Consider the following 26157-nt stretch of genomic DNA (forward strand, 5'->3'; position numbering starts at 1 on the left):
TCTCAGGCACCAAGTATCCTCAAAGCCAGAGCCGCCTTGTGAGGAGTGAGACATGTCATTCATATGTTCACATGTCATTCATATATTCATTTATTCCTTTATTCATTCATCCTATCAACACTTGTTAAATTCCTACCATGTGTATGTTACTCCATGCAATGCTCTGGGGAGAAGGTTCATTCAAAGATAACAGGACACAATTCTTGTTCTCAAATGTCTCACAGGATCCGCACGTGTTGGTTTTAAGTCCTAAAAGTAAACCATTAAAAAAACCCAAAATCTGAAGTCTTGTAAGTCATCTCTAAACAAAAAAGTACAGGTATCAGGATGAGCTACTATTTGAAACCATTTTTGACTTTCTTTTACACACTCCACATCTGATCTGTTGAAATCCTATGGAGTGTATTTTTAAAATACAGCAATTCTGGCTCTCTCTCTACCTCTGCCACTGTCACTCTGGTCTGAGCCGCCATCATCTCCCACCGGGATTAAGGCAGCAACCTCTTAACCAGTCTCCCTGCTCCGCGTTTTACTCCCTGCTATCTATTCCCAGCATAGCCAGGGTGATCTTGCTAAAACGTAAGTCAAATCATGTCACTCCTCCATGCGAATCCTTCCACTAGCAAATCAGAGTGAAACCGAAGTCCTCACAGAAGTCCTCACAGTCTGACACCCCATGACCTCTCTCACCTCCCTCACCTCCTGACCTTTTTCCCACCCTGCACCTTACTTACACCATCCCTCACACTGGCCTCCTTGCTGTGCTTCCAGTTGTCCAGACACACTCCTCTCTTCCCTCTGCCTGGAATGCCCTTCCTCCAGGTGTTCACATGGCTCAGATGCTGCTTTCGCTCAGTTCTACCCTCACCATCCTGCCTCAGATTGCCCCCTGCCACACCGCCCTCCCTGCCCACTCATCTCAGTCAGCTGCTTTTTTCCACAGCACTAACTACCTTTTAGAATTAATTATTATTTATTTGCTTCTTACGTTTTCTTTTTTTTTTTTTTTTTTTGCTTACAGTCTCCCACTACTAGAATATAAACTCCACAAGGAGTTTTTGTTTGCTTACTTGCTTGTTTTTGTTATCTCTTCTATTCTCTGCTGAATGCCCAAGTCCAAGAAGAATGTCTGGAACATAACAGACGTTTAGTAAGTTTTTAATGAGTGAATATACTCATCCTTTACACTCTGAGAAAGACGTGCAGAGAGCATCTGGCTGTGGTTTTCAGAGTGAAAGCATTGGAACAGAACCATGAGTGCATAGCAGGAAAAGTACTGACACGGGAGTGGGGAGTTCCCCCCTCCAAATTCCAGATCCTCCTTCCTAGTTTGGGGCCTGTTGCAAGATAGTTCATCTCTGGAGTTGGACCAGTTTATATGTATTACAAAAGCAACAAAGAAAACATAAACTCAGTAATACGTTGCTGATTGCTGTTCTTAGAAAGTACTTTCTTACTGCCTTTGCTTCATCCCAGTTGAGGGCTGTCCTTACGGCCACGCATCAGAGCGGCCTGATGTGATAGACTGTTTGGCACTGCCTAGCCTCAGGGTGACTTTTTTTCTTTCTACCGAAACTCATTCTTACCCCACTCCTAACTTTCTGGAGGCTGGAAGTGTGAAGAGGGCTAGAAGTCAAGGTGTTGATGGTGTGGGTGCTTCTCCTCAGGCCTGTGAGGAAGCGACCTGCTCCAGGCCTCTCTCCTCCGCGTGTAGATGGTATTCTTTCTTTGTCTTCCCGTCGTCTTCCCTCTATGTGTGTCTGTCTCTGTATCCAAATTTCCCATGTTCATAAGGACACCAGTCATCTTGGATGGGGCCCAGCCTGCTCCACTATGACCACATCTTAATGAACGCCATCTGCAGTGACCGTTTCCAAACAAGATCACCTTCTGAGGTTATGGGGGGTTAGACTTCAACGTGTGAATAAGGGAGGGACACAGTTCAACCCATAATAGTACGTTGCTGGCCAAGTTTCCAGTGCACGCTAAGGCAGAAGCAAACACATGATTTACTTTTTGTGCAACGTGGGAAGACTGAAAAAGAAGTGGATTGATTTTTTTTTTTTTAAGATGGTGGCACTCCTGAGAGCTGACAGTCTAAAGACTCTACTCCTTTTCCCTGCCCACTAAGCCAGACGTCATCTCCATAGAATTGTGTCTTTGAACCTCAAAGTACACCATTCTGTAGAAGCATAGACTTTTAGCCTTAGAAGAGATAGAAAGAGGAAGTGACTTTCTCATGTTACCCAAGTAGGAGAACCAGCAGAGGTTATAACTCTTAACATCAACCTCATGTTCTTCCAACATATGGATATATATATATATATATCCATATATATATATATGGTTAGTGTATAGCAGATACGTTTACCTGAATTTTTGGTTTATAGCCACAGACATCTGTGTACCTATTTTCCTCTCTAATTCTCAAACCTGTCATGGTAGGACCTGAATTTGAGGCACCCCAGATTTTTCCAAGTTCTTCTTGAGTCAGCACCTAAGGCAGAGTAATTACAGGAAGGTATGAGCACCTTCCATTTTCCTGTGAGCTGATTTTTCAGATGAATGAGTTTTACTTTGCTCCTAGTCCACATTTGGGTGTGGTGTTATAGATAAGGAAGATCCATTTATGAGGAAATGCTGTTTGTACACACAAACTCCTGTCCCTGCCGTTTTAGTGTTGCTATGTATAAGTTGATAATTTAACCTTGACTATTTCCCACAATACTACATCTGGTTAATTCACAATCTTTTGTCTTTTTCTCCCATTTCAGCAAATTGATGGAGAAGCATTTCTGCTTATGACCCAAACAGACATTGTTAAAATTATGAGCATTAAGTTGGGCCCTGCTCTCAAAATTTTCAATTCTATCCTGATGTTCAAAGCTGCAGAGAAGAACTCTCACAATGAACTTTGAAGATGAATTTTAAATACAATCAGCTTTCTGCTTTAAAGCTCATGTTTTATTCAAAGCACAAGGACAGTTCTAACTCGTAAGTGGGAAGTCTCCAAAACCCAAAAGAACAATGCTATCGGATTATTTATATTCCTCCAGAGACAATATATATGAATTCTTATGAAAGTGCTTGAGCTTTTACCCAGGTACTGTCTAACAACAGTCATCTTTTGGTTCTGTTCACTGAGCTAAATTTATCTTTGTAAATCTTTTTGAGGCTGTGGGGGTGGGAGGGGAAGGGCGACTTCATTAATTATTTATGGCTAAGGGGGGAAGAGTAAGAACTTTCAGCATTTTGTAAACATTGTTGACTTCTCTTTCATGTACACTGTTTCTTTTTCAATACTTTCAGGAATCTTTTTATATAATCAAATTTCAACTTAAACCAAATTAGTCAAAACCTGGCTAAATTTAGCCAATGGGACTGTTATCTGTATTGTTAATTCTGTGCCATATTTTGAATTGCAACATTATGCTAAGTATAACTTTGCAAGTCATGATATTGCCTAACTGCTTGTCATCGTTTGTTGGGGCTGAATAGTTGTAAAAATTACTTTTCCTTAAATCAAGTGTTTTTGCTTTTGCACGTATTATGAAATGTTTAAACAAATTACTTTCACCAGCATCTTTACTATAATTACCAAAAACGTGTATATAAATAATGGAATTGAAAAATAAAATATATAAACATAAATAAATTAGGTGATGTATTTGAATGGCATCAATCACAAACATGGTGGTGCCCTGTGTGTTGGACTCTTGTAGAGTCCAACGGTCTCGTGGAACATGCAGTTCCATTTTGGGGGTTGAGGTTATAGAAATCTTGAACTATTTATGAGATTATCTTGAGCGTCTCTGTCATTGAGGTAACTGGTGCTTTTCAGAGCTAGATGAAAGGCTTCTTCTGTCAATAGAAACACTAATCCCTAAAGAGCTGTCTCAGATGTTTGTGTCCTCCAAACCCAAAGGTTTTCTTCAGGGTTGACTGTGAGAGATTGTGTGGGTGTTACTTAAAAGGCAAGGTGTGAGGAAGCAGCATCAGTGGACACACAGATTGTAAATGCTTCCAGGTCAGGGAGGCGATTTCCCAAAACAGTTATTCAAGAACCTCCGTTTTGGAAAGATTCCTTTCTCTGTGGAACAGTTCACCTCAATATATAAGCGTACAGATGCACTTTAAATGAAAGCCCTTGATTACCTATGAAATGATAGCTGGTAGTGTTTCTTTTACAAGAATGCATTCCCAATGCAAAAGCTAAATTATTTTATCAGCCTTTGCATGTAATTTCTAACTCTAGGATTGGACTATTTTAAAAGTAGAAAGTTAGTTTGCAGCATGCTGTCTGAATTCTGGAGAAAGGTCCAACACTCGCTTTAGTTGCTTTCATTTTTTCTAATGTAGAACTTCCTTTGATATCCCCTGTTGGAAGTCTATTAGCAGTCTTTGCATTTGTCATAATTCAAGGTAAAAACAGGGTCAGTGACATCTGCAGTGTCCCATTCATTTCTTTGCATGAATCTGCTTAAATAACTTTTTTGTTGTTAGTTTTTATTTCCTTTTTTTATGTTTTGTTCAGAATTTGTACATTTAAGTTGCACTTGTTACATCTGACATGAATGAAATAAAGTCTAAATTGCAGATACTTTTTTACATATGTATGATTTTTAAGAAAGCTTGTCAAACAAGCTGGGCAAATGAGAACAGTTACACATCAAACACATGAGCATTAACTAGCTGTGTGATCACTCTGTAGGAGTCAGAACTCTTTGTCAAACTATGTCCCAGACGATGTGAAGAGTGACACGGAAAATTCAAAAAGTATATCGTTAGGTCCATTAGGAATCATACGCATTGAGAAATTTTCCTGTCTGGTGTAAAGCATATATATAACAAAAGAGACTTTTAAATCTTATTGAAAACATCTACTCATTCTAAACAGCACGTTGTTATACAATTAGAGGCAAGCCATTAAGCACCCTTAGAGTGGAACAGTGTCCCTCAAGAAACGGAAATCTTTCCACCATTCCTTCCCTGGGATAGAGTCTAAGTCCTAACAGAGTAAATAGGGGGCCATGATGATGGCAGGAGTCCTTGAAATTTGAAAAGCAGACTAGGGGTAAGACAAAAGGGAGGAGAAAATTACACGATTGATACTATTCTACAGTAACCGTTAAGAACAAAATTCATTTTTACTATTCATTCAACTTCACACATCATAGTTTTGTGTTTAGTTTGAATAACTGCGTACATGTAATATTAATTCTCGTGGCTAAAATAGAAATTCCCTTTTTAAATGGTAATAGCAATTGCAGTGATCCAGTGAGATGACTGACAAAATATGCAATGAAGAATACCAGACAGGACAATCTCCAATTCATTTGTCCAGAACAGAATTTTTATGAGCTATGCAAATGTTTAATGAAAATGCTGATACCTGTAGAGCAGAAATAAATAGAAGAGTTGAGGATGTACCATGTTTCCCCAAAAATAAGACTGGGTCTTATATTAATTTTTGCTCTAAAAGACACATTAGGGCTTATGTTCAGGGGATGTTTTCCTGAAAAATCATTCTAGGGCTTATTATCCTGTTAGGTCTTATTTTCAGGGAAACACGGTTTAAGTGGGACAGGCTAAAAGAAAAAAAAAAAACACAACATTTTTGGTGCCTAACACTAATGGTCCATTTGTAGGAAACCCTGTATGATATATATGAATGTCTTTTTTTATGTTAAGATGTAGTGTGTATTTAATACATTAATTAAAACGCAGATCAAAGGAAAAACTACAAGCACTGTGCAAGCCAAGTGAGACCAATCTGCAGATTGAAATATAGCCCAGGCTACCATTTTGCAACTTCCAGAATCAGGGGACTCAGCCTCCAAAGAAAACGGCTAGGTTAATCCAGCATAATTGGATATTTACTAAGTGGCACCGTCATGATATAGATTGGAGATCGACGCACCATTGGAAGAGACAGTCCAGTTTACGAGAATCTGCCCTCGTGATCAGCTCGTGGCTGTCATGTTTGGAGCCAAACTTCACTACAGTTTCCCACAAATCCACCCCCGTCGCTCCACCCCAGTGAAGTAACAGAGGATTTTATTCAACTTTCACCATACAGATTGCAAACCTCCTAAGGAAGGGAGGGAATCTTTAAGAATTTGATAAATTTGGAGGACGAGAAATAAAACAGATTGTGAAACTTAGCATGAAAGGATGTTAATTTGGGGAAGAAAAGAAAGTTGGTAAGGAACTAAAGCCGTGTTCTAGTGAAAGGGAAGAAACGGGAATAGGAACTGCTTTCGGCGAGAAGGACGTGCACCCAGTCATCTGCCTGTCCATTCCCTTGTAAGCAGTCAGTGCATAGTCATTGGGAAGGTGGGCAGCTGCTCTTTCGTGTTCTTGTATCTCACCGACTTAAGCATTTTAATGAACAGTCGTAGAGAAAGGCGTTAGTGTTTTATGGTATTTCTGGAGATGTATGCTATACAAATGTTTTTTCAATAATTTATATGAACCCCTTCTTAAATTTTTTAAAAATTGAATTTGATGAAGTAACCCAAGAAATGCTCATTGCATTGTGATGCATGGATTAGCACGCTGAAGTTTCTTCAGTCTAAACCAACCTGTTCCCTCAAAACTGATAAGTAGCATTGATCTTACGATAATGACATGAAGGGGCAGCTTAAAACTGTGGGATGAATTACGACCTGGGACTCTGGGTTGCATGAGGAGCCAGGACTAGGTCTCCTGAGAGGCTGGAGAGCAGGTGTAGGAACGGCCCCTACCTGAAAACTGGAAGCTGGTGCCCAAGTTGCCCTGGGAGTAAAAGCTAGGTCTGCATTGCAGATCCAAACAAGCCTGAGGGGCAACCAGGGCAGACACACTGGAGGTCAAAGCAGAGAGCACCAGAAACTGCGAGAAGACAAGTACCAGGTGTGCGTGAAGCTGAAGCTGAACAATAATGAATGTCAACTATAATTTTATATATATGTACTTGTACGTGTATACATGTATATATACACATACATATGTGTGTGTGTATATATACATGTGTATATATGTATGCACATATATGTATATATACATATGTATATGTGTGTATATGTATATATACATAAATATATATACATACACACACACACACATTCACAAGAAGCGGAGTTCAGCATTAGGAATAGAGACAGTGGAAATGTAATGGCTCTGTGTGATGTCAGAGGGGTAGTGGATGGGGAAGGGGCTTGTCACTGTGTGAGGGATATAAATGATAAATGTCTAACTATTACATGGTTTTGTGCACCTGAAACTAATAAAAAATAAAATATTAGAAATAATTTAAAAAATAAAGGAACCAGGTGTGTGGCACTGCACCTCAAGGGAGGAAGCAGTGTAAGACAAACACAGGTTGCAGATGGTCAGAACCCAAGCCAGCGAGGTCAGCCAGCAGTGAGGAGGATCCATACCCAGAGGAATGAAGCAGTCTTCATTCTCAACAAATGGGACTGAAGGAAAGCAAACTCCCAGGGCCAGGCGGTCATCATGTGGGGGTGGGGGTGGGGGTGGGGGAAGGAACTGAGGAGTATGTGCATCTTCTTAACATGTTCACGTTCAGCGTGTTTCCAAGCAGTGTTCAGACCAAAGAAGCAGCCCTTGGCCCCCAAATGTGCAGCTCCTTCCTGGACATTAACTCTTTCAAAGGAAGGCACATTGAACTAAGTGCAAGGTCATATCCTAAACCAAAAGACTTGAGCAACTCTGAACTGTAGTAGCTTTTAAAAACTAAAGCACCCATGAAAGTATCTCAGACTATGAAATTTCTTAAACTCAAAATACAGAAACAACTCTTTAATTAAGTAGTAGTATATTACAGAATTTCACTAAAAATTTAACTAGGTGTAAAGACAGAAGGCATTCATATTCATTCGCATCTTTGAGATAAGATGATTTTTTAACATCTACCTCTACCACAACCCTAATTCAAAATGTTTTATAAAATTTCAGCTGCCCCAAATATCATTTTGATACACTATTTGGCATGCTATTAAGTGACCGGGTGTTGAAATCCTACATCCTTTTCTTTCATAGATGGGAAATGGGGACTGTGCATCTCAAAAATCAATGTCTGCAGGAAGTTGAGGGTTTGGGACAGTCGTGTAGGACACTCGATCCCAAATACATGAAAGGCAGCTACGAGAGCTGCCAAGCCTGTAACACAGTCATCCACTTTTGTGAGTCTCTCTTTTTCTAAATACAAAGAAAATTCACAGACATCAATGTTGAAAGGGTCCTTAACTTCTAACACGGGCGTGGACACTTGCACCTGAAACAAATAGAGAATAGAGTCACCACCCGGGATGTGTACAATAGCTAGTAATACAAGGTTCCCAGGTTTAACCATGATATTACAATAAATGAGCTTGCTGCAATTGAGCACATTTGTAACTATGACAAAACATACTTCCAAACAGACCACCATCCTGCTTTCAAAGAAATTAGGTGAACATGTGAAATGTCCAACCAGGGATCACTGGTACATGGCATACCTTCTCATTCACAATGACAAAAAGGCTGGGATCATCCCCAAAAACATCTGGTAGGAGTAAACATGTGGCTGTCATCTTCATATCTGTCAAAGCAAACATGCTTACAGTCCAAGTGAAAATAAGCTTTTATCAACTATTGCAAGCAAAGCCAGTAGTAAAACATCGGGATTTTTAAGAAATCATTACCTTCTATAGAGAACAAGCTAGCTTTCTTAGATCAGTGTTTCGCAACCATTTTCACCAACATCCCCTTCTAATAAACATTCAAGATCTCATGGCCTGCCCTCCAGATCTTGGCCAGGAGAAAACAAAAATTCTTTACTCTCTGTCCATCAGCCAGGGAGATTTTTATCAAGCCTTACCTTGTGATTTAGATTATGAAATTAACAGATTTCTGGTTCTTGAAATGTAACTTTACAATATTGAGTGTATTTCGAAAATCTGGATCCCAACTCCTCCTATTTGAGACATTGTTTTTTCTTTCCCAAATGCTGTTTGACTAAATTGTATTTATTACCCAAACAACTTTTCTAGTTACCCTGAATTATACATACAACTGATACCAGATCATCCCACTCCTCAGGTTTACTAACATTTCAACATGTCTTCATCTGTGTGCTGTTTCATTTTTTCTTGCAATGCAATATTGATTGGATTGTCCACCACTGAAAAAGAAGTCAGTATATTTTCTGAATACGATTCCAAAATGTGCCTTGTTTTCTTACAAATATCTGTTCTTGTAAGTAGTTGAAATTCTCTAAACAACTGAAAGAAGAAAAAGATATCAGATCACTAGAAAAGTTAATGTAAAGAAGTAAATAACACTTTAGGATCATATTAAACTTTGAATGTGGTTTAAAATATATACTAGATATCTGAGTAGCTTTAGTGGAGAAGTAAAGATTTAGGACAGAGGAGGACAAAAGAATGAATGCCTGAAGTGAATAGGAAAAGATAAAGAATGGACATGGCAAACTTCAAAGCCTGTAGAATTAACACTTGGGATGCAGACTCAATTAAACGAAGATTTCAAAGTATATATGCGTATTTTGGCCATTTGAGTTACCCAACTAAGACTCTACAGGCTTACATTTCTTTAGGTAAACTACACTGTTATGTTTTGGCAACATCCAAAAAGAGACAAAAGAAGAAAACTTAGATTTTAGGAGGCAAACCTAGTAAAATACCTAAACTTAGTATTTTAAAGGAAGAGGAGAGAGCTTTGGAGACTCTGTAAGATCAGACAGAAACTAAAAAACAATGTACGTGTAAGGTATTTGACTACAAGGTAAAAACAAAACCAGCTTATGGAATCCCCTTGACTCAAAACCACCTTTTCCTGCCACTAAGTTCTTCCCCTCAGAGAATTCCATCACCACTGTCCCCTTCCCCACTTTTCTTTTTTTTTTTTTCACAGAGTGGCATTACAAGACACTATCAGCTACACTCGTAGGAATTGATGTCATCATCACTTTCCTAAAACTTTGTAAAGAACAGTTGCATACCACCCACTGGGTCTCATCGTTCCTTGAATATTTTGGTAGATCACCTATCGCCAAAGATAAGGTCCAAAAGTTATCAGGGAACTGGAATGCACATTCTCCTCAAGCCATAGTGGCTGTTATCAGGCAGCCCTCAGTGGACCACTAATCTAGATTAATACCCTAGAAAGGGCTTCTCGCAGCAGGGAATTGTAAAGTAGAACATGAAGAAGGTGTATAGTCCTCCATTTTCCTGGGTGCACATAGGCTAGGAAATTTTTTTACCTTTTATTTTCAAGTTTGCATTCAAGTTACAGAAATAGCATAACTCACATAACTCCCTTCGTGCAACTTCTCCCAGACTAACATTTGCAATCCATTTGAAAGTAAGCTATATGCTGCCCCTCCCTCTTAATTTTTCATTGTGTATTTCCTAAGTACAAGGACTCTGTCCTGTATAACCACAGTGTAACCATCGACATTAGGAAAATCGAATCCATGGACCCCATTCAAGTTTGCCGGTTGTTCCAGTCATGCTCTTTACAAAGTCAGGATCTAATCCAGGAACACATGGGAGATTGAGAGATCATGTCTCCTTAGTGTCCTTCTGTCTGAAACAGCTTCTTGGGTTTTCCTCATATTCCTTGCCATTTTTGAAAAGCAGAAGCCAATTACTTTGTCAGTCTAGATTTGTATGTTTTTTTCATGATTTATACATTTTTGGCAAGAATGCTGACACTTAGCACGGCATCAGGAGGCACAAGATGGTAATTGGTCCCATTATTGGAAATACTAAATTTTATCACTTGGTTAAGATGCAATCTGCCAGGTTTCTCTACTGTAAAGTTAATTAATATGTATGTTATACTTATTAATATATAGTTAGATTATATTAGCGGATGACTCTTATGTACTTCACTTAAGTTCTACACGATTAGTGAAATAGTTTGTCAGTAAGGTGAAAACCAGCATCTCAAAGGATTTATTGAAAAATTGGGGGAATTGTTTAAATTTGTTTGGTATTTTCCCCTTCTCAGCTCCCTCCTCCTTGTCTTGTGCCATATCCAGAAGGTCCCGGTAACACATTCCTGGTTGATAATACCGTGTTTCCCCAACAATAAGACCTAGCCAGACAATCAGCTCTAATGCGTCTTTTGGAGCAAAAATTAATATAAGACCCGGAATTATTATATTGTATTGTATTGTATTATATTATATTATATAGACCTGGTCTTATAGTAAAATAAGACCGGGTCTTATATTAATTTTTGCTCCAAAAGACGCATTAGAGCTGATTGTCTGGCTAGGTCTTATTTTGGAGAAAACATGGTAGTTTAGCTAGTCTAATAAAGTATACTTTTTTTAATTTTAGATTTTTAAATTTTCTTTTGAAAGTGTTTTGCGGGGAGGAGATTGATGAGTACAGGTGGTGATGGAGAACTTGTAGGACCAGCTTCCCACACCAGCTGCTTCTCTTCTGCCACATCTGTGTCCACAGCTCCCTAAGCTCCAAGTGTTGTCACAATGGTAACAACAACTAACTACAAGTGGTGGGGGTGGTTTGGAGCAGGGACATCTGTCCCACTGTAGGGGCTGTTTGCTAACTGGGCGTTTGTAAATAAGGTCAAGCTTGCATTTATTTTAGGAAGTACAAGGGTTTTATCAATTGTAAATACCACCTAGCTACACAAGGCAGAATTAGGGAGGTACTTCCTGAAGAAGACGAAAATGTTTAGCTCTTTTAAAACAAGAAATAGACAGCTTTATTCAGTAAGTATATTCATTACAAAAACCATACCCCGATGCATATTTTGGATATAAATGGTTAAATAACTGAGGGATTAGGAGAAAAGACAGAGACTTAGACAAAGCATGAGAGATACAGTCTGAGGTCTGAAATGTCCTCTCTACTCCACACTCAGGCTAATAACGACCTAAGACTTACCATTATCGGGTTTTTTGGAAGGCTACTGAACCATAGCTTATCTACTTTATTTATTTATTTATTTATTTATTTATTTACATTTTTTTGGCTTATCTATTTTCATCGCTAAACCTTTGCAAGCTGCACTTCAATGAAAACCCCTAGGGCTGCAACATCAGTGACAGGGCAGCCTTATTAACTGCTGTGGACTGAATGTTGAAATTTAATGCCCAATGTGATGGTATTAGGAGGTGGGGCCTTTGGGAAGTGCTTAGGTCATGGGATTAGAACAAAGGCCCCAGAGAACTAACTGGCCCCTTCAGCTGTGTGAAGTTACGGCTAGAAAGCACCATCCATGAACCAGAAGGCAGGCAGGCTCTCACCAGACACCGAATCTGCCAGTGCCTTGGACTTCCCTGCCTCCAGAAGTGCAAAAAAATAAATTTTTGTTGTTTATAAGCCACCCTGTCTGTGGTATTTTTGTTATACCATCCCAAACAGAGTAAGACACCAATTATGCACTAACGCATTCAGCATTCAAAAAATCAAATTTCATTTGCATTGCCTGCACTACTCTGCTAGACACTTTGAGAACTCCTAAGATGTTTAAAAGATGCTCCCTACATTTAAAGAGTTTATAGACTTTTAACTTTGACAGGTTTTTGCCTGAAAACTGTATTTTGTAGCTGTGTCAATCTGACATACTTTTGTAATGGCCAGAGATTAATGGCTATTACTATTCCAGCAACCAAAAGGTTGAGAGAAAGCAAGCAAAAAATCCAGGCAGGGTTGCTGAGAGGAACAGATAAAATAGTCAGTGTACAGTGCTAAGAACATGCCTGCTACTTAGTAAGCTCACATGTTTACTACAGACATTATTCTCAAAATAAAACATGCAAGCAAATTCTTTCAATTTGTCTTTTTTCTAGAAGAAGAAAAATACGTGAAACTTTTCATTTTCAATTCAGTTGATTGTACCCAAAACATTCTTCCATGAAATGTATTCTCAAGTGAAAACTCTGATGACGCTTTCATTATATACTATAGCTAACATCACACTAAAATTGTAAGAAGACCCTTTCATGACCACCTTAAGTAAACTAAATGGCAGAGTACTTGAATTACTCCTTAAACTTCTTCGTATAGTTTGAGACCATTCTATGAAATGATTTGGGATCATGAAGGAAATAGATTTGGAGTAATGTTGCATACTAATAGACTATCTTGATTGTCAAAATACATACAAATGAAAAATGTTTCACACTGTCAAAACACTCCCTAAGAAGTGTCCCCGCCACCCACCCCCCACCTCCCAATATGTCCAATGACAGGGAACCCTTTAAATCTGAAGCAGCCAGTGTGTGTTATTAGAATATACTTCCAGAAGTTCTTACCAAATTGTCCTCGTTGCAGCCCCTTGGGCCTCACACCCTACTGAGATTCTTACCCACGACCTTGCTACATGGTGCTGTTAACCACTCCAAGAGGAAAGAGAGAAAACTCTATTTTGACACTATAATCAGAGAGTATTATAAGTGAATAAAAATACCTGATAAGGACACTTCAAGAAAGGAAACATTTTAAGAATGTCCTTCAGAGGTGTTCTGCTTCCAATCAACTTCCTTCTTATTTGCAAAGTCTGGCTCATTCTCTTATCGATTTCTCTCCAGTCCTTTTCTATTTTCACGTATTCTTGCTGGAACCAGCTAATATGTTCATCTACCTCAGAATCTAAACAAACAGCTTCTTCCTGAAAAATATTTTCAAAATATCAATATGTTGCATTTCAAGTTTCAGCTTAACCCTTCATGAAAACTTTAATTGTAGGCTGTATTGCACTGAGATTCATACACACACACACACACACACACACACACACACACACACACACACCCCATACTACAATGCACTCATAAGATGCGCATCATCGTGTATAATTACACTTGGTCTTGAATGTGGTTAATAAATGGACAGTCTTTAATGCTGTGGACAAATCAGACAGTTAATTACACTATAATCTGTTCTTTTGACAGAACTATGAGTAACTTCATTTCCCACGTACCCTTTTACATGGAAATCTAGATTATCCAGAAGGTTCACACCTAACAGGAATGTTTATTTCTACTCATTTAAATTTTAGAAGATAAAATGTGAAGAAGAAATAAAAAGGTTTTAAATTAAAGTTTTTTTATTGTTACTGTTTGTATTTTTTTCTTTTTAAATGCCTTTTTATATAAGCTGCAGTACCATCTCATATAACCCAATTTCAAAATAAAAACAGTGGGAATTTTGTGTTGCTAAACCATCAAACTGTCAATGCTATTCATTATACATGTGAGTACATTTGGTGGGACGGGTGGCTAAGAAATGTCCCACATATTATCATTAAAAATATAAGACAATCAGCTTTGAGGAGACAAGAAAGAAATATCTTTCTAGAAAAATTAGTTGAGAGGACACTCAGCTGAACTTACATTTGAATTAACTTGACAGACTGTCTACCTGATCAGACTGTGAACATATATTACCTGTAAAAGGTGAAAAAAGATGATAAAGAGCCTAAAATGCTCCTACTTCAAGGGTTTTACAAGCACATTAAGAAACCGCGTAAACCCACTATCTGTGAACATAGGATGACCAGCAGGACACCAAGTGAACAATTTCCTAGAAAAACGTAATTTAACAGACTGAAAACAAGTTTCTATATTCTTACATAAATTTAATTAGATAAGTCTTTCCACAAAGAAAATACCAAGATCTGACACTTTTATAGACAAAGTCTACTAAACTTTCAAAACAGAGCACTCCAATTTTATGCAAAGCCTTTTCTTAGGAATCATGCATATGTGATAAAATCAAGTACTGCAAAAACAGATGAATGATAAACATGAAATTCAGAGCAGAGGGCAGAAGTGTAGGAAAGGCGGGCATCGGTGAGCGGAGGGAAAGAGGCAGAGGTGTTGGGCTAAACTGAAGGTTGGGCTCACAGTGTTCATTTGTCTCATAAATTACACATATGCTACATATGTTCTTGTATCAGTCTCAAATGTATATAATGACAATTTTTTAATAGAAAGAAAAAATCCTGATTTTTAAAAAGTAAAAGAAAAATGTTAATTATATAAATAGCTTTCCTTTAGTTCTGCAATTGCTAATATTGACATTTATAGACTACTAGACTACTGACATTTATAGACACATGATGTACTGCTCCCCCCAAAACCCCCACTCAATTCATGAAATATCATGGAGTTTCTAGGAAGCTTCTACTTGATCTGTTTAACATAATGTTAGCGGGTCGGTCGAATTCTAGCTTAAAGTGACCTATCTTATTAAAAGGAATCGCTGGCTGCATCAGACTTTAAAATTCTCACTTTTTAAATGATGTATTTATCATTAGAACTGGAAGGAACTTAGAAATCATCCGGTCCCTGCCTCTCAGTTTACTGATGAGCACACTGAGACTCTCAAAGGGGAGGTGACTTTCCCAAGCACGAAGATGGCCAGGGATGGGGGCTCCTGTCTCAGTGTGGCTCTCCACTTCTCTGAGGAGGTGGATGGCCTTGTTCCGATGGCTGGTTTCCTTAGCAGTGCATGTTAGGATAAGGGAACCAGCGAATGAACAATGTCTAAATCTTACACGACCGCAGCTGCAGGAGATAGTCCACTGCTGGGTATCTGTCTCAGTAGTGAAAGCAAGTGGGGAGACAAGCTGAAGAAGTCATCAAAGGAAGAAGGCAGGAAGCAGAGAACAGGTCATTCTTGGCGAAGAATGCCAATGGAAGGGTACATTGAAGGGAAGTGGGAATCACCCACGGGATTCGTGACTTCAAAGGAATCTACTTAAATGAACCACAACATTGAGTTGGATGCAAGCAAACTGGATAAGGAGCTCACGCAGGTCTCTACCACACCAGTGCTGGTAACAGACTGGGTTCTACTTCACACCACCGAGACCTGCAGCACCCCAAGTGTTGGGTGGAATAGCAGAGAGCTCAGCTCTAACCAACTTCTATTCTAAGCTGAATAGAGGGAGATAATATTTCCAAGTTAGGTTTTAACAAAAAGCTGAGACTGGTTTTGAAGTAGTAAGACACAGCATGGTTGAAATTGTACAGTTACAACATTTTCTCCCCAGAAAAGAATAAAATCTCACTTCAACTTTTATTAAACATAATTTTGTTCTACATTCTACAATCGGAGTAAGTTTGCAAAGAAAGTATCTTGTTATGACAATTTATGAAAATTTAATAATTCTTGTAAATACATTATTAAAATTCACTTTAAAGACACTATGTAAAGGTCCTGTACTTAAGATTTAGGGGCTGTAGCTCTGAACATCATCAGCAAATAACTAGTCATGCTCCCGTCCTACTATGCTGTTCCCTATAGAGTGTCATTTCACCCTATAAGTCCACTAAGGGTGTGTTTACCTTACTCACCCGGTATAATATCTACAAGCCACTTGTGGCTATAGAGCACGTGAAATGTGGCTAAGCCAAATTGAGATGTGGGCTGGAGACACCGGATTTCCAAAATTTAGTGTGCAAAAAAAGTGTTAGATATCTCATTAACAACGTTTTACAATGTTGAAATGTTATGTTGAAATGTTAATATTATGAATAGATTGGGTGATTTATACTAGTATTATCATGCACCTGCTTCTTTTTATTCTTTTAAATATGGCTACAAGAAAATTTAAAATTGCATATGTGGTTCATATTATATTTCTATGGGACAGTGCTGTGTTAGATGCTAGAGTTTTCTTCATACCAAATTCCAATTGTGCCACTTTCAATTCCATTGTCATCAAATTGACTATGGAAATGGTGCTTCCCTTTGGGACTTGAAGAGTCTCTTTGCCTAGCATTCAGTCACATGTCTCAGTCAGTCATCAGAAAAACTGCTGCAACTTTGCCCCGCGTTTCCAAGTGCACAGCTGACTTGTAAAACTTCATAGTATTAGTAAATTTGCCACCTGCTGATGGCAATAATTGCATCATATCCAGAATGCTATTAACTGTCAACCTTTTTCTTCAACTTTTGCTGTCTTGTTCAGTTTTGCACCATGAGAGAAACATCTGTAGAAAAGGCTGTAACAGTGATTAGTATTTAGACAATAAATCATTATGTGTCCGGTGCAGTAAGAAACAGAGTATCTGCCATACAAAAAAACAAAAAAAAACCTCCTAAGAAACTTAGTAGATATTCTTAGCATTTGACTATCCAAGCAGTTTTTGTATAACTTTCAATTCCATTTTATTTCTAATTCAAAGAAAGCTAACAACACATAAAATTCCTTCATGACTTTCAAAGTTATGGGATACATATATATACCCAATAAGTCAGAAAAGAAATGTTTTAAGAGAGAAATGAATTACAAGTATAATGCTAAGTAATTCAACATCTGGTGTTACTAATATTTATTTGTTTGCTTAGCAAATATGTAAAGGAACTGGGATACAAGAACACACTATAAGCATTTATCAAATCCCCACGTCACTTTTTTAAATTCATGTAGGTTAAGAAAAAGGAAGCACAAATTAACCTCTGTAAAGAAATTGCTGCAACATTCTCGGCATATGTTTAATAAGATATTTCACATCAGACTGGGACAAAATATTCATTTTGTTTCCTCTGAAGGGAACCAAAATTTTGCTACCCTGAAGCTACTTTTGGGGACATTGATTTAAGCTGTTTATTAAGAAACAAGACTCAGAAAGAACTTTTGACCCTCCTCCTTTCTTGCCCAAGAGATTCAGACAGAAAAACCTGCCTTATGAAGGGAGCCTTGGCTTAATCACCCTAAGAATCTTCAGCATTAGTCAGGAAGACTCCAAGCCTGTTGGTGTCCCATTGTTTCTGAGGTGCCCAGCAGGAATGTTCCTACCAGGTGTGTTCGGCTCTTCCTCAACTACGTCTAACTGCCCACTCTCACTTCTGAAATCTAATAGCCCTTCCCCTCCTTCTCCTTTGTCCAAAATGTCTTGGCTATTCCACTGTTGCTTCACTGCCTTCAGAATTGTCATGTTTATGTGAATTCTCCATGAGCATGTATTAAACATTTGATTTTCCCCAGTGACTCTTTCCCTGGTAATTTGATTATTTAGCACAGCTAGAAGAACTTAGAAGGCAGGAGGAAAAGTATTATTTATTTGTTTGTTTGTTTGTTTTTTGCACCAACCACTGCCATAATTCAGACTGAGAAGTAGCCTCAAAAGCAAGGTCACAATGGAAATAATCTACTCCTATTCTTGAGGAAATGGAAAGAATCTCCAAATGAATTAGAAAAAAAAATGAGTTAAAGCCAGGTATTTTTACGTAACGTAAAATAATGTTTGTCTATGTTTTTTAAGTATTTTTCTTATACTATGGCAATATTTTTCGTAGATACCTGCACCCTAGATACAGTAAAAGACACAGACTGTGAAATCCTTGGGGAAGAGGGCAGGGTGAGCCAGATCTTCAAAACTTCCTCCATCACACCATGAAGCCAGTCTAGGGACAGAAGAGTCACCGAAACATGGATCGAACGCCTGATTCCCCTCCCCCATTAGTTCTTCTGGCTGGTCACATAATTCAAACAACATACAGCAGATTAACAGGATAAAACCAAAGTTTTTAATACATGCATGTGGGAACTCAAATAGGCATGAAATCTCCAGGCAGTAAGGCAACATGGGGTATATAAGGCATCACTGGACAAAAAGAAAGGGGGACAAGGTATTAGATTTCAGAAGTGAGAATGGGTGATTTAGAGGTAGATGAGGAAGAGGGGAACATAACTAACAGGAAAATTCCTGCTGGGCACCTCAGAAACAATGGGACACAGCGGGTCATCTAGTAACCGCGGCTGACTAATGCTCAGGTGTAAATTCTTACGGTGATCAAGTCAAGCTCCCTTCCTAAAGTAAGTTGTTTCTTTTTTCCTATCTGAATTTCTTTAAGAAAAAGGGGAAATAAAATACTCTTCCTGAGTTTGTTGGGTTTTAATTGATTTCAGTTTGAAATCATCTGGGTGCCTGAGTGGCACATTTCGCGGAGATTCGCCTCCTGACCCCCACAGAGCCCCTGGCATTATTCAGGAAAGGCAAGATTTTGCCGCTGTACATAACAACCCCAGACCTTCAGGCCACAAAGTTTATCGATCACTTCTGTGACATGTTCATCTCAGGCCCAGCTCCTCATCCTCCTCACCCAAAGACTTGGCTCTACCACCTAGAACGCTGTCAGTCATCACTGAAAAAGGAAGCGGGTAACATGGGGGCATTGTACATGGGATCTTCAATGCACATGACACGTCTGCTCACATTTTATTGCTCAGAGTCCGTCTCATGGCCACACCTCACTTCAAGGGAGTGGAGACTACAGTCCCGCTGATTCTCTGCATGGCCTGATGAAACTGGTGAGCAGCAATAACGTCCACACTCATGTACCTCTGGGCTTCTTGTTATGTGAGAGCATAGCTTTCCTGATTTATAGTTTTGGCCAGTTTTAGAAGGGTTTTCTGTTGGCTATAAGCAAAACCATATTAACTGAAACACCAGAACACACAATTGTTAAACCAGAAAATAATTTCCTAAATGAATCTTATGTCCAGCAAAGCAATCCTTCAAATAAAGAAACATGTAGGAAATTCCCAAATAAAAACTCAGACAATCGGTCACTTACAGATCTGCCCTACCGGAAGTACTAAAGGTAGACCTTCAAGCAAGAATGAAAGAACGTTAAACTATAACTTAAATCCACATGGAAATAAAAGGGGGTAGGGGGGCACTGGTAAAGGTCATTTTGTAGGTAAATGTAAAAGGCAGTATAAATGTATTTTGTATTTGTAACTCTTTCGCCCATCTTATTTTAAAGACAACTGCATGAAGCAATAATTATAAATCTGTGTTGACGGGCATACAATGTATAAAATGTGATTTATGACAATAACAGCACAAAAGGGATGAGGGATGGAGTTACATAGGGACAAAGTTTTACTAAAAGAAACAATAAGGGAAATTACATTAGGACGGTAGGAAATATCTGCTTAACACAAAAGAAGGCAGTAAGTAAGGAATAAAATTACAAAAACGAGATGTCATAGGAAACAAATAGCAAAATTGCAGACTTAAATCCTACCTTATTAGTAATTACATTAAGTGATTGGCAGAATGTATTTTAAAAATGATCCAACTATATACAGTCTATTAGAGACACACTTTAGATTCAATGGTACAAATACGTTGAAAGTAAAAAGACAGGAAAAAGATATACCACACAAGCGGTAAAGATACAAAAATAAAGATAGAATGGCTATACTAAGAGCAGACAAAATAAACTTTAAGACAAAAATTGCTCCCAGAGACAAAACAGGATATTTTATAATGGTGAGAGGACAAATCCATCAGGAAGACATAACAATGATAAGCTTATATACATCTAACAACAGAGTCCCAAAAAATCATGTAATGAACAAAAACTGATAGAACTGAAGAGAGAAACAATTCAAAAATAATAATCACTGGGCATTTCAGTGTTCCACTTTCAATAATGAATGGAACGAGATGATAAACGAGGAAGTAGAAGCCTGGAACAACTGTTATGCCTGGAGAAGACAACATGGATTGTAAGAACTTGGAACTGGATATGACCAACACATCACAACACGAAGACCTCTGAGAAGATGATATCAAAAGCAGTTTTGAGGAAACTGATTAATAGGTTTAAGTTACTTATTTAAAACTCTCAAAAAGCAGCCAAATGTAGATAAACTAACAGGCAAAGAGAAAATAATCAATGCAAAAGATCACATTAAAAGCCTCCAAACTGAGAAAACTTCATTTTGATTATGATAAATAAACAAATTCATGCATACATACATATATACGAGAGAGAAGCAAAAGCTCCTATAGAAATTACCAAATCTTTCCTGTTCTGCTTCAAGAAAACAAAATGAATTTTCACCAAATAGCCAATTTAGAGTTAATTTACTCCATTAAAAACAGAGAAGAATGTTTTCAAAGCAGATGAAAAAATCAGCCATATATGTGAAGAACTGGACACCAGAAAGATACGAGTCCTGTTTTCTGTGTTTGTTTTTTTTTCAGAAAATTTTGAAAGAAGCATTGACTATTATCAAAGTCAGCTTATATGCCTTGAGTGAAAGTTTATGATAATAGGTTGAGGGCGTCAGGGGTGAAAGAAACATCAATAACTTAAAAAATATATATGCATGCATTAGTCATAAAAGCATTAAAGATGAATTTAAGCATTTCAAAAACTATGCTTACATCCTAATGTTTCAAATGGGAAATTGTTTCAAATGGTCTGAGAGGATCATTCTGGATAAAGAAATTTAGAAGAAAGGATGAGAATGGTGGTGTGACAGTGTCAGGATCCAGGTCCAGTGCCCCATGTAGACCAGATGCCACCACCACCCCACCCCATGGTCAGGATGACAGGAGCAGGATGTATCTATCCACCAGGGCCTCTCCATTCTGTCAAAGCACAGCCTCCACAACAGCAAGACAGAGCTTACCTTGCTGCTCCAGGCGCTGGCAGAATCTCAGAACTTTCCTTTGGTCCAACCCTCCCACCTGAACACAGCACCTCTAGCCCAGGCTCTAGTTCTCCTGTGGGAAGGCAGATGGTACAGAGTAGTCCCAGGGGTCAGTTCCTGAGGAAAGAATCTCCCGTTGTTCCCCTTACTCTGGAAAATAAGGAGAAATCTCCCCAGAAGCCTTTCTACTGAGGGATTTCCCTGACCCAGCACATTTTCCCCTGGCAACAAAAAATATCTCTACACTAAGTATGAAGGGATACTAAGTAATAAACACTAAATAATCAAATGTGATATGGTAAAGACATAAGGATAGACTGATAAACCAACCAGTGGAATAAGAGAGAGTGCCAAGAACACATCCACGTCTATTTGGGAACTTAATATACAATAAAAGTGCTACCCATGAAAAAAGGATGGATTGTTTAGTAACTGGTCTTGAGAAAGTGACTCACTATATGCAGATCCCTATTTATTAGCATATACAAAGAAGGACTCCGAATGACTTAAAGATCTAAACATGAAAGTGCAAACTATAAACTTAATAGAAGAAAGAGGAGGAGAAGATCTTTGTGACTTAGAATGATGGTGCAATTCAGGGTGGAGTGAAACAGGCCTTGAGGCAAGGAGTGCTTAGTAATCGTTACAATCGTGGACTAGAAATACGCATGGTAACATGAGTGAGTCTTAAAAAGTGTCAGTGAAAAAAGTGAAACTCGAATAAGGTAAGAATATCATTGACATTAAGTTAAATACGGTATATATAAATCTAAAGTGACAATACACATTTTGTAACACTTACAAACGAAAAGTACTTACGAAAGACAGTAGAATGGTTGCCCAAGGGCAGAGGTGGGGAGGAGGGCAGATTGGAATGGGGACAAAAAGGAATAAATAGAACCAGAGAAAGGCCACCGGGCAGTGATAATAATATGCTGTGAAGAGTTTGATTCACTCAACTTTAATTAACACCTGAGGTATTTTACAAAAAAAGTACTACGGTATAAAATAGAATTCCACTACACTGTCATGCATTTCCATATAATCCCTATAAACTTTCAAAACCAGTGTCTTCATCATTTAAAAAGGACAATGTTATCAGCCAGAAACTTATGAAATTACTTAGTTAAGTTTACTGTTTCAAGAATCTAATTATATCTTCCTTTTGTGGATGACAAAGGGGTTCTATGGAAAGTAACCTCCCTGGGTGATCTCATCATCAATTCCTAACTGGGCAGATCATGGTGGGTAGTCATCTCCTGAGCATATAACTTCTTTATTAAAAGGCTGATCTTTGCTTTAAGCAAGGCTTGTCTATTATTGTGTTTTGTGCACCTAGGTTAGCACACCTTTGAAATGCCCCCTTTAGACCGTTCACTCTAATACGACCAGTTTTTCAGACCCCTCCTTCTAAAGCGGACCACCCTCAAGAGAGCACAGCATCTAAACTAATCTGATCCCCACTTTGCCTTCTTCCACATTCCCGCTTTAATTTGAAATGCATAAAAGAAGTTCCAAAACTGTTACTCTCCAGAGCATTTGAGATCTTGCTCCCTGGCCTATGTCGTCACTTTGGCTCAAATAAACTGTTACAAAAATTCCTTATAGGTTTGAACGTTCTTATACCGACCGTTTAGAATGCATAAAGAAGTATGGTAAAAGCCAATGAAGTGAAAGAAACAGATTTATCAATTCATGGGTCTACAGAATTATTTCGACCTATAACTACGTCACATACATAAGGAGTTATACCAATTATGCTGCATTTGGCTGTGTGACCCTACAAACAGCGGTAACATGAGGTCATGTCATTGGAGAAGGATTTTTAAACACTTCATATGTGGGGGCTGAAAAATATTATTACCTTTTCTCCCACCCTCTAAGTTCTTCTAGCTGGGCTTTTAATCAAATGAACAGAGATAGATTAACAGTAGGAAATCAAATGTTTTAGTACATGTGCATGGGGAATTCACATAAATATGACAATTCTAAAGATAGTGAGGCAAGATTGGGTATATAAGACATTTGGACAAAGGAAAAGGGGGGGAAGAGGTATTAGATTTCAGAAGTGAGTATGGGCGATTTACTGGTAGTTGAAAAAGTGGGGACACACATGGCAGGAAATTTCTTGCTGGGCAACTCAGAAACAATGGGACACAGAGGTAGCTAGCTAACAGGAGCCTGCCTGATGTCCTCTTATTTACCACACTTCATTCAAAGTAGGCTAAGGCAGCATCCTAAGACTTCCTTCCTGAAACAGATTTCTGCCTGAATCTCTTGGGAGGAAAAGGGGAGAGTCAAAGTTTCTTTCTGAAGCTTGTTTCTTAATAAACAGCTTAAAATCAATATCCCCAAAAGGCAGTTTCAGCGTGGCAAAAATGTGGTTCCCTTCTCATAATACCCAGTATTCTGCAGGACGTGTTCTGGGTACATAGTCTGGGATTCTGACAAGTACAGCCATCTATATAACATGGTGAAAAGCCTTTTCAGCTGAGGAGTCCAGGTATATTGACTCACAGGTTAGTGCTTTGACGCTACTGATCCTTTGAGTTTTGTAACCTAGTTTAATGCAGTACTAAAACTGCCCTAGGAGATTGAGACAGGAGAGATAGAGACACAAAATCTGTGGCTCATGCTCAGAGGCACGCAAATTCTGCAGCTGCCTGGATTGTAGGAAGAAGCCCATGCGACAGGACTCAGAAATGCATCTTCCTTCATTGAGACATTTACCTTTAATTCTTAGGTAAATTCCTTCCAACCACTGAAGGAAAAACAACAGAAACAAAACAAAAACAACGAAAATCTCTTCTCCTTTACTCCTTTCCAAAATCTTCCTCCAGTTTAGCCAAACCCACTTCCCTGCCTTTGAATGAATGGCCTGACTCCTGGCTTCTTGCCTGAATCAGCCTTTTCCATCTCTGCAATTTCTTTTCTATATTATGGGAATATTATGCGCAGTCAAGACATTTTTTAAAATGTGAAAGTTACCAAAGGGTACTTTAATACAAATATCTTTAATTTTCAGGAATCTTACAGATATTAAAAAGCAGCCGTTGGAAGTTCAAAACGGAGATCAGAAATTATTTAGACAATCTGAAGTATAAAATTCATGAGCTAAGTCAGTTGTATACTCAACGGATTTGTCCCTCCACCCTTCTTAAGTGTTTTTACATTTGCTTAATCACCATGGAGGGTACAAAACCCAGAAACATATTGTTTTTTGTAATATTCTAGGGTGACTATTTCCCCATCCTTTAAAGCTTTTGGCTTTATAGACCACTAGGTCATAAACAGGGATGCTACAGTCTTTAAAAGAATCGGCAATTTGTAGCTCCATCTGTAAGGAGGAGAAAAGTAAATCCTTACCAATTAGATTTGTTTGCCAGGAAAAATGGTGTCTCTTCAGATTTGAACAATGACCACTTTATAATTACTTGTTACCCCAGCTGGCGGGAATGTCAAAACTAAATTCTTTTGCAACTTAATTTATCTTGGGTCCTGGTACATTCAATTCCCTATGGATTTTTTTCGTTTGTTTGTTTTTTTGAGCAAAAGTCCCTGCATGAGCCTTAGCAAGATTCCTTTTAGGATTCAGGCAAGTCTGGGGGACTCGATGGGAAGAAGGAAGGAAGTAGCCATGAAGGGAACAGTTACATAAAGGCTAAAGTGGTTTGGAGAAGGAACCACAAATTGGTTCAATGATGATGTGTCAATGAAACAGAAGATGCCATTTAGTCCCTGGAGGTGACCGCTGACCCCTTGAGTTCTAGTGCTGGAGACAATTGCTAATTTTCCAATCTTACCATTCATCTATTCCAATGAATCTTATTGGCAAAAGAAGGAAACTGAATTTGAAAATGTTAATTTGTTTTTTAAAAACTCCATTTTTAGTATACTGAAAATCAAATTTTTTAGAAAACCAATTTATACATAATTATATTCCTTTATAGAATGACTTTTAATTTAAGAATATAAAAGATATTTTTAAATAAATGTAATTCTAGCTTACCGTGATTTTAGCTTATACTGGAATATTGCAGTCAAATTTCTAAAAAGTTACACCAGTAAATGCAGGTACCTTCCATCTGTCTTGTCTTGTCAAAGAGGAGACAGAATTATATTAACTGGCCAATTATTTGAAAATTCCACTTAAAATGATAAGATATTTAAAATATATACCCTCTTCAAATTTTTTTCTTTATGTCTTATGCTGGGATGAATGGTTTACAAACTATGTTGAAGAATATTCATGTCCCCTGGAGCTTATAATTAATGCTAATAAAACTGAGATGACCCAATAGGTTGCTCTATTAATCACAAATAAATATGCCAGCTGAAGAAGACAATAGAATATTTGTATGAAGTACATGCACTAACATAAATGTATTTGTGGTGAAGAGTTAAGATTCATGTTGGATTGAGGTGGAAATAGATTTGGGGGAGCGTGAGATTTAGCTTCTCTACTTGGTAGTTTGGACATCCTCCTCAAGGAGTTCAGTCTACTTTGTTGGTGGGGGACATTTTTGTTTCTGAGGATATCTGGGGGCTCTGAGGCAGTTCAGAAATATTTATAGTATCTCAGATTATTAGGACCCCCTTGGACATTGTGTATAGCAGACTTGCGTGGGGTCCTTGGCCTGACAATCCTCACGGCCACCTTGGCTGTTGTGGGACCGCTTCTGGGACAAGAAAAGGCAATATGGA

General features: G+C 38.3%; 2 protein-coding genes across 13 annotated transcripts in view; one reads left to right on the top strand and one right to left on the bottom strand.

The window, feature by feature from the left end:
* The window catches only part of L3MBTL3 (L3MBTL histone methyl-lysine binding protein 3), a 104280-nt gene extending 99680 nt beyond the window's left edge, over positions 1–4600 (top strand). For all 12 annotated transcript variants that reach the window (XM_033103399.1, XM_033103393.1, XM_033103403.1 and 9 more), the window contains one exon: positions 2775–4600. In XM_033103399.1, coding sequence (XP_032959290.1) covers positions 2775–2918 — 144 coding nt within the window. In that variant the 3' untranslated portion in view covers positions 2919–4600. The remainder of the gene's footprint in view (positions 1–2774) is intronic.
* A 3325-nt stretch (positions 4601–7925) lies between these two features.
* Positions 7926–26157, bottom strand: part of SAMD3 (sterile alpha motif domain containing 3) — a 39336-nt gene continuing 21104 nt past the window's right edge. The window contains exons 7-10 of the mRNA XM_033102967.1: positions 13456–13656; positions 9095–9266; positions 8502–8584; positions 7926–8278 (exon numbers count right to left, since the gene is read on the bottom strand). Of these exons, the coding sequence (XP_032958858.1) occupies positions 8000–8278; positions 8502–8584; positions 9095–9266; positions 13456–13656 (735 nt within the window). The 3' untranslated portion in view covers positions 7926–7999. The remainder of the gene's footprint in view (positions 8279–8501; positions 8585–9094; positions 9267–13455; positions 13657–26157) is intronic.

This window comes from Rhinolophus ferrumequinum, chromosome 3 (genome assembly GCF_004115265.2).
Source record: "Rhinolophus ferrumequinum isolate MPI-CBG mRhiFer1 chromosome 3, mRhiFer1_v1.p, whole genome shotgun sequence".
In the NCBI taxonomy this organism is placed as follows: Eukaryota; Metazoa; Chordata; class Mammalia; order Chiroptera; family Rhinolophidae; genus Rhinolophus; species Rhinolophus ferrumequinum.